Source organism: Cydia strobilella, chromosome 15 (assembly GCF_947568885.1).
Source record: "Cydia strobilella chromosome 15, ilCydStro3.1, whole genome shotgun sequence".
NCBI classification, from domain to species: domain Eukaryota; kingdom Metazoa; phylum Arthropoda; class Insecta; order Lepidoptera; family Tortricidae; genus Cydia; species Cydia strobilella.
This window is the reverse complement of record NC_086055.1, coordinates 6,449,117-6,461,588: the sequence shown is the minus strand read 5'-3', so window position 1 is coordinate 6,461,588 and position 12,472 is coordinate 6,449,117. Positions and strand designations below refer to the sequence as shown.

General features: G+C 39.4%; 2 protein-coding genes across 3 annotated transcripts; both read right to left on the bottom strand.

Moving 5' to 3' along the window:
• Window positions 1–54: 54 nt before the first annotated feature.
• LOC134747893 (deoxyribonuclease-2-alpha-like) lies at window positions 55–3,041 on the bottom strand. Of its 2 annotated transcripts, none has more exons than XM_063682570.1 (5): window positions 2,851–3,041; window positions 2,259–2,412; window positions 1,448–1,598; window positions 582–1,035; window positions 55–361 (listed from the first exon to the last, which is right to left on the bottom strand). In XM_063682570.1, exons 1-5 carry the CDS (start codon window positions 2,964–2,966, stop codon window positions 76–78), a joined length of 1,161 nt encoding a protein of 386 aa, XP_063538640.1. In that variant the 5' UTR covers window positions 2,967–3,041; the 3' UTR covers window positions 55–75. The 2 variants fall into 2 exon arrangements, with proteins under 2 accessions (XP_063538640.1, XP_063538639.1); XM_063682569.1 differs by having other exon boundaries at window positions 56–361; window positions 1,448–1,601; window positions 2,851–3,037.
• A 291-nt stretch (window positions 3,042–3,332) lies between these two features.
• On the bottom strand, window positions 3,333–12,354 carry LOC134747899 (deoxyribonuclease-2-alpha). The gene is made up of 8 exons (XM_063682576.1): window positions 12,008–12,354; window positions 11,409–11,583; window positions 10,342–10,447; window positions 9,535–9,756; window positions 8,215–8,440; window positions 6,411–6,593; window positions 5,780–5,942; window positions 3,333–4,213 (listed from the first exon to the last, which is right to left on the bottom strand). The coding sequence occupies exons 1-8, from the start codon at window positions 12,103–12,105 to the stop codon at window positions 4,115–4,117; spliced, it is 1,272 nt and encodes a 423-aa protein (XP_063538646.1). The 5' UTR covers window positions 12,106–12,354; the 3' UTR covers window positions 3,333–4,114.
• Between the last annotated feature and the right edge of the window lie 118 nt (window positions 12,355–12,472).

The following is a 12,472-nucleotide window of genomic DNA, read 5'->3' as shown; positions in this document are numbered from 1 at the left end:
ATACAGCGAATTAATACTCATATAGGTACCTTACAGAGGATGATAATGTCTGATACCTGAATAGGTATATAAAGTTTAATCGCAAGAGGGCTCAGTAACCTTCAAGTTATCAAACGCCACCCACAAATTGTAATTCTGCAAGCACAACAACAAGCCCCCTTCTCCCGTAACATCCTCCTTATCCACCAGGCTGGTGCACACCCAGAACTGCCGCGGGCCCTTGCCTCTTTGCTGCCAATGTGCTGCCGTGCTGACGGCGAACCAGGTGTAGTCGGTGCTTTTGGTCGGCACGTAGTGGACAGGGCCTGAGGGCCCATCGACACCTTCGTATTTAAAGGAGATTGAGTCAATGTTGCGGACGCTGAAAGAGGCGCATTGAACTTCTTTAAAGTCTTTCGAAAACGAAACGTTAAGGTCAATTCAGGTCATTAGACATTTTTGACGACTTCATCTTAAGATATAGATCAAACTGTTCTAGAGCTGGATCATCGCTGAATTAATGGTAAGACACTATTCAATTATTAGGTCCAAAACTACCACTGACTGTAGTCTAAAACTTAGCTTAAATAGCAAAGACTTACCCAAAGCTTTGACTGCAAGTCGTAGTAAGAAACGTGCTTCTCGATTGACCATACACATTCAGCATGACTAGTTGCCGCGCTGCAAACGAAGAGTAGATACAACTCTTCACTCCCGGCGGCCTGGCCACCAACACCGCTTCCACAGGACCACTATTGTTATCGTAGAACGGAGCCTCTAAGGGCAGAGGGATCTCCCCCGTACTAGTTCTATTTACTCGTATAAGAGAATATATCGATGGCCGTAGCCTGAATGGAGACAGAGTCAGCAAAGGTCGGTCGAAGTTCCATTCCGGTAGTAAATGGGCCAGCGTTTCGGGCATGTATGAGTATGTGATGTTCGATGCGACCTCTTTTATGGCTCGAGCGACCTTGTTCAGAGCGCTAAAATCCAGAGAGATGCAAGCTAGTAAGTGTCCGCTTTCCAGCTCCTCGAATGGGAACAAGGAAAGTGATCCTGCAATGAAACGAACATTTTCACTATTTTAAGACGTGAAAGGCATTTTCTTTTATTCTGCAGTGAATTGAAGGGGATTACAGAAACCAATAATATGAACGTTCTATCATTTTTAACACTAGAACTGGGTGAAATAAGAAGGTATCTGAGAAGGTACGTCCATATTTGACGAATGAGACGCTGGAGCACGTTTTTGGTCCAACATTTTCCGGAAGAACTGATTAGGTAACTAAATAGGTCCGCCTATTTCGTTTATAATCTAAGAGTATCTGGACACACCTAAAGAGAGCGAGCCAGGTACTTACTGCATTTCTGAGGATACTTGAATGGAAAAATGAAAATCACAGAATGAAACTACGACTGGTTGTTGTGGTCTCTCGGCTATGATACCTATGCCTGTTGGTGCACTTACTGGATTTCTGCGGAAACCCGGGCACAGTATGCGTCAGCAGGAACCCGCCATCCTGATCTGCCATCACGACCCCGCGTGCCGAAGACCCGGGCGCGCCATGACGAGACTCGAATATGGCCATGGCTCTGCCACCGCGGTCCATGTATGAACGCTGCTGTATTACATAGACAACATTAAAAATAATTAATCAGGTATATATTAATTGGATTCACGAGTAAAGGATGACTTCCTTTCTCCATCCTTTATACCGTTATAGATGACTCACGCTAGACCGGGCCGAGACCGGGCCGGAGCTTCCGGCGCTTCATTTTCTATGGAAAGCACCACTTGATCACCGATTAGCCGTTATAGAAAATCGGTCACGTGTCGGACGCCTTCAGCGTGGTGCTTTCCATAGAAAACGAAGCGCTGACAGCTCCGGCCCGGCCCCGGCCCGGTCTAGCGTGAGTCATCCTTAATTAGGCTGTCAGATTATTAGGTACCTAGCTAAAATTTTGAACATAACTCCACCACACTAAGTACCTAACACGACACTAAGCAGGTGCTGCACTTTATAGATAGTTCACTTTTAGGCTCCCTTGCGTTAGAGGGTCTGCCATCTTGTAGCCCAAATCGGAAACTTCAACTTGATACTTACTTCACGGCCTTCGCGCCAAATAACGGTCACGTACTGCTCACTCAATCGCGTCTTTGCTCTTTATCTAAGCTTTGTTTGGCAGTCGCTTGCTACCATTAATAACCCCAAAGAGAGGTACGAGTAAATATAGTTATTTTTCACTAGAGCCACATAATTAATTCCGCGCTATTATACCTTGTAGTCGGGCATCAAAGTTTTACTCAGCATGTCGGCCTCAGTGATGCCGTAAAGCGACTGTATCCACCGGCCCTCCGTGTCAGGCGTTAAGAAACTGAAGTTCTGTCCGCTGGGATGGACCACGCCCGCTGGAGGCTTGTATATGTACCACCTAGTGCACGAAAACGATTTTATTTAAAATATATATCTCAGTGCCTGACATTGTCTCGATAACACATTCAATCTTACTTCAATGTCAAACACTTGGACATTTATCTTAAAAAAATAGATTGGTAAGGGTCATCAATCATCATCATCATCACGCAATGAGCACTTGCCTTAGACTAATGCAACTAGGCGTCCAGTGTTAAACCTGACTGACTGTAAGTATCACGGGTACCTATACCTAGTTTTAATAGGCCACTGCATTACTATAACTGCTCTTGCAATCCACGCATTCCCAATTTCTATACGGTATAAATGCCCTTACCGGGATTCGAACCCAGGACCATCGGCTTCATAGGCAGGGTCACTACCCACTAGGTCAAACCGGTCGTCAAACGTTTGCAATGCTTGCTTACGTTGTACAATCTCCTAAGTTATTTCTTACCAAGCCACAGGCTTGTTTCCATCGCGACAATGTTGGCCTATGTAGCCGTTCTGAATCATATATCCTTTGTAGCACTCCAGTAAACTTCCGAATAAATAAATTAATATAAAATTCATGTTGCAAAATGCAGTTTTACGTATAGTCCAGAAACATGAGCATATTTAATTTCTACTTTATGGAGGAATAAAGCAATAACCTGAATAACATGCGATAAAAACTTATCGAAAAGCATTTGAATGATCGCACTACATATACTTAGTTTGTCGTTGCAATGGCTGGTAGTAAATCCAGTACCAATACCCAATTTTAGGTATTTCGTAAATTAGGTATTTGATTCTACCTATAAATATCGCAAGATGAATAAAAAGGTAAGGAAACGAAGATAAATATTTAAAAACATATTTTTATGTACAAAATTTTATTATCTAAATGATATTTTAAAATAACCATTAGACTTATTTACTAATACATAAATACATAAAGTGTAAACGCGTCGTCAATAGACTTTTTAGGTACTGTGTAAGGTATAAAAGACTACTTAAAAATCCACAAGAGTAGATAAAGCGGTAAAAAATGAAACAAGATGGCCCTTAAAATAAAAGTATATAAGGTATTGCATTCTCTTAACTTTGGTTTTAATAATATTAGGTACCTACTAACTCACAACGTTGATCACAGATACTCTAAATGGCTAATAAAAAGAGCCTTTTCGAGAAATTAATAAATAATATTTGTTATGAATTGCGTAGGTATTTGAACACAATAAAGATTGAACTAGTATTTGGACTACCTAAGGTACATAATTCACGCGTAACAAGAACTACAATAGTTAATATACTGAAGAGCAACTTCTAAATGGCGAAGCATTGCTCAGTACATACTTATCTCGCAGTAACAAGATTGTTAAATCAATGTCAAATTGGAAAATCATAAGAACAAAACATATATATATATATAGCGCATTCTAGCTGTAAAAACCGCTACATGAATCCACAATATACATTAATACTAGAACTGATTGGAATTTCACAGTAACGTTTCGAATAGTTTTACCTTTAAGTACATTGTTACTAAAACCGATCATTATAATTGAACTTATTCCGTTTGTATATTAGTAATGGCATGTCAATATGATCGTATTAAGTTTTTTATTGTACTCTATGTTGAGACAAAAACACATGGTAACTTCAAAAGAACGCATTCACAGAGTTCTTTTGTGGGTGACATAATGAATTCAATTCATTACCTAAGAAGTAGATTAGAATCAACATGATTGGACTGACTCAATTAAATGAGCGAAATTTCCCCATAAAATCGGTCCCGAAGTACAAACGGTCCCGCCGCCCCGGGATTCTTGTGGTAACTGAAAAAGAATAAAGATGAAAATAAAACAGATAAAGATCAATGCACACAAACATGGAACACTTGGACACGGGAGCAGATGGAATGAAACATCTCGCCTAACGGTACAAATGTATTATGTAGTGCATAATTTTATTGTTTTCCATTGTATTTTCTTCGGAAACGTTCGTATTTGTCATGCTACTTCAGTCAACCTCAGTACTTTTTGTACCGAGACTGACTGAAACAGCAAGTCACGGTCGTACGTTTCCGTGAAAATAGGATTGAAAATAATTATGCACTACCTACATCAAGCGAGTGAGTTTCGAACCCCAGGGAGCCAATTTTTGAATTTCGAGCGCTCGATTTCGTGATTTTCCCTTCAAATATATTATCTCCACTACTAGGCAAGATTGATGAAAACGAGTGGTTAATACCACTAGATTCCCAATATCTATTGCTCGTATTTCATAATTATCAATTCGCCGTTTTCCGCAGACGAAATCGAGCGCTCGAAATTCAAATATCGGCCCCCAGCTCGATCATAGAAAAATAAGTAAGCTTAGAGTACTCACTCTATTTATCAGTTTCCTTACTTAATAACAAAGAGACTTGATTGTAATAGAGAGGTAAAGTCTAAGAAAAATCGTGCTTCAAATCCGGCGCTGTACTGCGCCTTATCAGGGGTGCGAAAACTGCGAAACTCCTCCTTTCAGGCATTCTCGGCTCCGTTCGGCTCAGCATTGCTCTGAGCAATGAGGGCTAACGCGTATGAATTCGCCGCTAGGGGCGCTAGTGTAGATGGTGGTCTTTTCCATAGTTCGAAATGTCACATGTCACTTGTCACTTCAATGACTGACAGCTGTTCTTTAGTCTTTTGGATCACCATCAACAGAGGCGCCAACTGGTGAGCAAAAAAACGATAGCCCTCATTATAAGGGTTGGCACAACTTGACGTCCCTTTGCGTGTACCACAGATAAGATAATGACCTGAATTTTGACAGCCCTAAATCAGGGGTCGGCAACAGGCGGCCCGCGGGCCGCATGTGGCCCGCGAACCTCTCCTTGCGGCCCGCGAGCCTCCCTGTGGCTATTTTGTATGTAATTTTGACAAACGGCAATACCTGATAAAGTCATAAATATTAGCAAAGTGCGGCCCGCGTCAATTTCATTAACTGATATGTGGCCCTTGGCTGCTAAAAGGTTGCCGACCCCTGCCCTAAATAACCGAAACGGATAGTACCATACATACATCCTTGTATAAATAAATAAATAAGAAAGGGAGAGCATGATTCGTCCCTGAATCGCTGTCAAATTCCGGTTTTGTAGTGTAGGAAGTTTCTTTTCTGTACGGTAGTGGTAGTACTATTACTTATTCTGTGGCCATATGTTTTGCGGTCACTAAATTGACAAACGTCAAATTTGGACAATCAGAATTACCATCTAAATGTATGGAGCTGTACAGCGCTATCTCGTTCGCCTGTCAAATTCGAAGCACGAAATCGTCTTATATTTTACACATCTTACTCAATCAATGTGTCTTTGCTTAATAATAATAAGTTGTATGAGTGAATTAGTGTCAACTTACCGCCCTATTGATGTCTCCCACGCAGACCCAGTAGTCAGCCACCTTGGTGTCCTGGCTGTTGTGCATCTTGTGCGCGACGGCGACCGTCCATTTCGAGTGGTCGTGGTGAGACGTGAAAGACATACGAGCCAGGGGAAACTTTAGGCGCTCTATGTTCCGCACTCTGAAATTGGTTAAATAAACATTTTAATTTTATATTTAAATGCTAATATCATTATATAAATGCAATATATTAGAAACTACCAACCCGCCCTGGCTTCGCACGGGTGCAATGCTGATATACATATAAACCTTCCTCTTGAATCACTCTTATCTATGAAATAAAACTATGAAAACGGATTATATCGCGTATATTGAATTTATACGTATTGCGTAGTTTTAAAGATCTAAGCATACATAGGGACAGCAGACATCCATCCAGACAGCAGTAAGCGACTTTGTTTTATACTAAGTAGTGATATGTATTACACCACCACGGAGTACCAAGGTGCCAGGCCCATTAGTCTGGACATTAGTCCTGGGACTCCACCAGCAAGGTCTGACTGCAGAACCTCGACCACTAAGCCACTGTATATTGTTGAACACAACACTCTACTACTATATACTATATATAGGCCAATTAATTACTTACTGAAAGTTCCTATTGCACTCCGAGTCCAAGGTGCCAGGCCCATTAGTCCAGGACTCCACCAGCAAGTCTGACTGCAAAACCTCGGCCACTAAGCCACTGTATAAGTCGTCGTTGAACATGGCACTCTTCGCGAACGAGAGGAACTTGCGTCCGGCTAGGGTTTCGAAGCTCTCTATGTGGTACCTGGGGAAATAATAGTCAGGGTTATGTGGAGGAAACAACCAGTACTAATAAACCGGGGTGACTAAAATCAGAGGCGACTTTGAAATTTAATTTTTAAATTGAATTCTATAATTGTTGATCAGTTTTTTTTTTTGTATGTAAATTCCATGTTGACGTGTAAAAGTGCCCTTTGCCTGAGCTTATTTGCTGAATAAATGTTGAAGTTTGAAGTTTAAGGGATTTTGGTAGTAGGTAAACAAGAATTCATAGAGAACTAATGTGTTACACAACCAGTTCATAAAAATAACTTAATTTAGTGGCCGATTTGAAACTATCAAAGTAACAACAAAATTTCCTAAAGTCACTTCATATTAAGTACCTATAATATCTGATCAATAATCGTGAATTTGAGTAAATTATTATTTATTGTGTCGGTATATTACATGCCGACGTTTATTGTATATTGTTTATTCAATACACATGTAGGTCATTCTATATTATTTACAAATACTATTCAGTCAAAGAATGCGATATAAAACAGACGTAACAACAAATACCAAGCACTGCATCCAAATACGACACGAGTTGTGACTATTGTTTTCACTATGACTCAACATAAGAATTTAAAAGGAAATCAGATTAACTTATTAGTTATTACTCATAGTGTTTCCAGATCGTATTTAAGTAGCACAAACAAAAACAAAACCGACATTTTGTAAGGAGCAATAGACAAAATTTGATAAATACCCATTTTTTTCAAATACCAACTTAATATGAAACTCAATAAACTCATGTAACTTGCTTTTGATAGCTGGTAGCACAGAATAAGTAATAGTACTACCGTACAGAAAAGAAACTTGCTACAAAACCGGAATTTGACAGCGATTCAGGGACGAATCATACCCTCCCTTTCTTATGTATGGTACTATCCCTTTCGGCTATTTAGGGTTGTCAAAATTCAGGTCATTATTTTATCTGTGGTCGTACACGCAAAGGGACGTCAAGTTGTGCCAACCCTAATAATTGCTCGGAGACCGGAGTAATGCTGAGCCGAACGGAGCCGAGAATACCCGAAAGGAGGAGTTTCGCACCCCTGGCTATATAGGTAGTTATACTAGTCGCCTGTCCTCATCCTTATTAACTACGGCGTAGTAATTATATTGTTATTGTATTGCGGCGTACTCCGCAATTGAAAGTATCAAGTTGCAAGCGCCCATAACATAACTTAGGCCTGCCATATCTTGCGAGCTGTAAGTACGGCTGGGACGGTTTGTAACCTACAATCGCTGTTTGCCTCTATAACAAACAAGGTTGTATGAGTGTACGCGTTACGCGACCTTGTTCGTCATTATTAAGGTGACAAGAATATCTAGGCAACACATTGTTTTTACTAGATTTGTAGTCTAGTCTAAGACAAATTCGAATTTGACAGCTAATGTAGATGGCGCTGCAGGGCTCCGTGCATTATGCGGTAGCTCTGGTTATCAAATGTTGACGTTTATAATTAAATTACCTACCATAAAAATGTGGTTCTGTACAGCCATATTTTTCAGCTATGACGATTTTTTTTAGTCTCAGATACTTTATTACTTTATCTGTCAACATAGATCTTATACAATCAGTGAATCGGTAGGCGACTTACCAAGGAGAAGCGTCAACAGTCTTATTGTTGACCACCTCAACCAACGTCGATAGCTCATTCTCGTATTCCGTAGGTATTTGGCTGTAAACCACCAGCGGCTCGTTGTATTTCAGCTGCTTGGCTATCTGGTTTACGGTGGCGGTTTGAACCGACATGCAGAGCATCGACTGTCCATACTTCGTACCGGTTTGTGGGTAGCTGTAGCTGGTCAGGTTCATGCCGCGACCTGAAGTGAAAACATAAATATGGGTGGAAATTAAAAAAACCGGTCAAGTGCAAGTCGGACCCGCGCACGAAGAGTTCCGTACCACAACGCAAAAAAAATCAAGTTTGTTGTATGGGAGACCCCCTTACATATTTATTTTATTCTGTTTTTGGTATTTGTTGTTATAGCGGCAACAGAAATACATCATCTGTGAAAATTTCAACTGTCTAGCTATCACGGTTCTTGAGATACAGCCTGGTGTTAGACAGACAGACTGAATGGACAGTGGAGTCTTAGTAATAGGGTTTTTACCCTTTCCGTTCCCAAAGGGTAAAAACCCTAAAAATGCAACAATGGTATGAATTCTCCCGAAGTTAATGCCATTCATGCAACAAATGTGTTACGTGAAATTATGTTATTCTGTATTCACTATTTTCCGCCGTTTGGTTATGCACGGTGGGGGAACTAAAAGTGATGATCGGGCTCGACGTAGCAAATATATGTCAACTTTTGTGCGTTAAAATTTTCATATAAATTGACACTTATCAAATAACTAATTTGTCGAATAAAAATATCAAAAAATAAAACGAACGTCACAGTTGCGAGCAAATTGTTTTGTATGGATTAAATTAAATACCTGATTTGGGACACAATTATATTTATCGCTATGTTAATTCAGTTGATGTGGATGGCGGTGTACGGCTCCGTATATAGCGGTTACTCTGGTTGCCAAAAGTTGACTTGAGATTTCATCCACCACAAAACACGTGGCTCAGTAAAGCGCCATTCACTTCAGCTGTCAAACTCAGAGTCTCATTTGATTACACTGTACATCTGTTTAATCAACGACAATTGCACAAGGAAAGACCTCTAAGCCCTCCTACGTGTACACGTACAATACGGCCGGTCAACTCTACTGCCGCGAGTGTGAAAGGTTTTTTAAGAGCAAGTTTGGCCTGGCCCCACATAAGAGTAAGAGCTCATGAGAGGAAAAAGCATTGATTGCTGAGGTCGCCGTCATATCGCCGTAATATACATCTGTTCTACCATCAATAACGCCTTGGTTACTACGCTCTTTGTTTGCCAGCGCATGATATAATAGTGTATTAACTCACCATCAGGCACCGGAGGGAACCTCGGCACAGAATGCACCAGCCACAGCGAGGTAAACTTGTCTCCCATAATCACGCCCTTCGTGTGGCCTTTCTCGACCCTATTCTTCAGGAATTTAGTGTGCATTTTGCACATCTCGGCCAGGTCGTAGTCGTCGTAATACTTGTCGCCCAGCTTAAACTTCTTGTACTTCTTTACTGAAGGTTCCGTGAACTTCATTTGACCTGTGGTAAAAATTGTGAAACTAATACGGTAACACTCACGGGCAACTGTCTAAATAATTTATACTGTTTAAAGAATTCATCATCATCATCATCATCATCAACATGTCAGCCGATAGACGTCCACTGCTGGACATAGGCCTCCCCCAAGGCTCGCCACTCCGACCGATCCTGTGCCGCTCGCATCCACCGAATTCCCGCGACCTTCACCAGGTCGTCGCTCCATCTCGTTGGAGGCCTATCGGCAGTTCGTCTTCCGGTACGCGAAGTATTAGTTTATTTTAAAGAATTAAAATAAACTAATCGACATAATCTCTTAATGTCCAATGTCCTTTTTATAGGACCAAAAAATCTAGTCATAAAACTCATAAATCATAACAACCCCGATAGTTTTTCAAATAAAATTAGACCTTATTTCGTGAGAAAGAAGGTCTGACTTTAATGAAAACTTTTTTTTAAATAAAATATTCGTTTTATAGGCACTGAGTAAAATACATTTAACTTGTCCTAAAAATATTATGGTTGTGTGATTTTCAGGCAGTATTATTACTTATTATGGGATAAAAAACCTTATCTTTTCATAATTACCTTTTTTACGCTTTGAATACATTTCAGCTACATTTTGCAGAATATCTGGCGCATTCTCATTAGATGGTGGCTGGTCGTTGTACAAAACGGTCATAGTGTTCTTTGACTGCAATATGAATTACACAATATATGTTTTTTATCTTCTCATACGGATGGGTTAGTGTAACAGCTAGGTATTGCTTGTAAGAAGTGAATGGCCAACACTGATAATGACAGTGTTATTAATAAAACTGTATTACAATATTTACACTGAAGGAATTATGTACCTAACACAAGGTCTTTATAGGCTAGTCGGCTCAGTTACTTAATCCCAGTAAATGAATTAAGTACTAGTATTTGTACAACCACAATAAGACCATACAACCCTAATGAATAATGGACATAAATCTAATTCTTATAAAGTTATTTTTTAAGGAATAGCTGGTCAAACATATTCATTAACAGACCCCAGGGTTTTGGGTGAGGGAATGAGTTCATGTATTTATAACTTTGTTTATTGTCAAATAGTTACCTATCTATGAATTAAATAGGTTGTAAGCTATAAATGTTCTTGGAAATCTCAAAATAGTTTGGCTAGTGTAAAAAATTCTCACACCCAAAACCCCGGAGTGTGCTCATAAAGAATAAATATCATTTATTTTTGGCTAAAGGTTACAGACATACCAGGGGTTTCCGCACTAGGCAATACCTGTATCACGGGGAACCAATTACAATTTAGATATCAGAGCTGTTACAATTAACATCTAACATTTAGTAAGAAACTACTCACGGCCAGTACTATCTAAACTACAAAGTAAGGCTAAATCTAAACACAATATTGAAACTAAATCTTGTTAAATATGGCTTCTGTCTCTGCATAATTTTGTGAGTGCAGCAGTTTGAAAAGCAGTTTTTTCGCATTCGAAGTTACATTAGTTTATTTATCCTCATAAGACCCAGAGCAATTTTTGCGCTTTTGAATTTGGAACTTTCTTTTATTTCTATACGAGTTCAAAACTCGAATTTAATTTGTACTTGTGCAAGTACATGGGGACTTACGAGGCTATAGCATTAAAAAGAACTCTTACCTGGTACATAGGCTGCAGTGTCCTGCCCAACATGGAGTTGGGATTGGCAATGGACAAGTCGGACATGATCCAACCTTGGCGCAGTTGTGACGGAGTCAGGTACATGTAGGCTACCCCTTTCCGGACCAGGGGATTTAAATGATTCTTTTCTTTAGGTAACTTGTATATGTAAAACCTATGAACAAAAGCAGCTTAAGCTTATTTAGGCAGACAACCATATCTTCTAGCAGCCCAGAGGCCTATAAAAAGGTCTTCCATTCCATTGAATTTTAAATTTTTTATTTGCTAAATCAAAATTGCATTTGTCTTGGTAAAGTTTCATTCATGGGTGGCAATATAATATTTTAGTTATTGTAAGTGACTCAACATCTATTTCTATTGTGACAAACTGGACAAACATTTATTTGTAAGTACTTATACTTAATTAAAATATTTGTTTTAAGTTAAGCTTGCTTTATATAAATACAGAGCAGCTTATAGAACATATTTAGGACGTTTTTTATTATTTTTTGTTTCAATAAATATAGTAATCCAGTGACCCTAGGATAGTCATAGGTGTGGAATGAATTTCATTTAATAAATACAGGTACTTTACTTACCAGTCAACTGGGTCGCCTCTATCATTCCTACATTGTTGAGCTGAACCATCACAATCAGACACATATAAAAGAACCACGATAAAACACAAGCGATACATCGTGATGCGTGTTTGTTTCGCGAAATCCAAACTCAAAGTAAAAGGATGTTTTTACAATCGGTGTGTCATGATACTAATGATTTACAGTTCGAGCGACATGTTGCAAATAAAACTATTAAACAATGCATTTATTTACACAACAATCTATAAACATTTCATGGATTTCCTTTCCGATCGAGGGTTCAACAATTTGAATTCAAAATATAAATTTCGGTTGTTGATGTTTTCTTTGTGTCGCGAAGTGACGCATACGCAGTTAGGGTGGTATTCCATCTATTAAATTTCTTTGTCTAATATGTATTTTGTCTCACATTTTACTTAATGAGAGAGTGTGACGCAATGACATTGGCCAAAGATATTGGATAGA

Excerpts from the sequence above, each read along its gene's own strand:
- LOC134747893 (XM_063682569.1), bottom strand. The coding sequence starts at position 2,966 with ATGAATTTTATATTAATTTATTTATTCGGAAGTTTACTGGAGTGCTAC. Across the intron at positions 1,602-2,258 it reads CTTTGATGCCCGACTACAAG|CAGCGTTCATACATGGACCG; the intron begins GTATAATAGCGC and ends TATGTAATACAG. Across the intron at positions 362-581 it reads ACTTGCAGTCAAAGCTTTGG|CGTCCGCAACATTGACTCAA; the intron begins GTAAGTCTTTGC and ends CGCCTCTTTCAG.
- LOC134747899 (XM_063682576.1), bottom strand. The coding sequence starts at position 12,105 with ATGTATCGCTTGTGTTTTATCGTGGTTCTTTTATATGTGTCTGATTGT. Across the intron at positions 6,594-8,214 it reads ACTGTTGACGCTTCTCCTTG|GTACCACATAGAGAGCTTCG; the intron begins GTAAGTCGCCTA and ends TTATTTCCCCAG. Across the intron at positions 5,943-6,410 it reads GAGTGCAATAGGAACTTTCA|AGTGCGGAACATAGAGCGCC; the intron begins GTAAGTAATTAA and ends AACCAATTTCAG.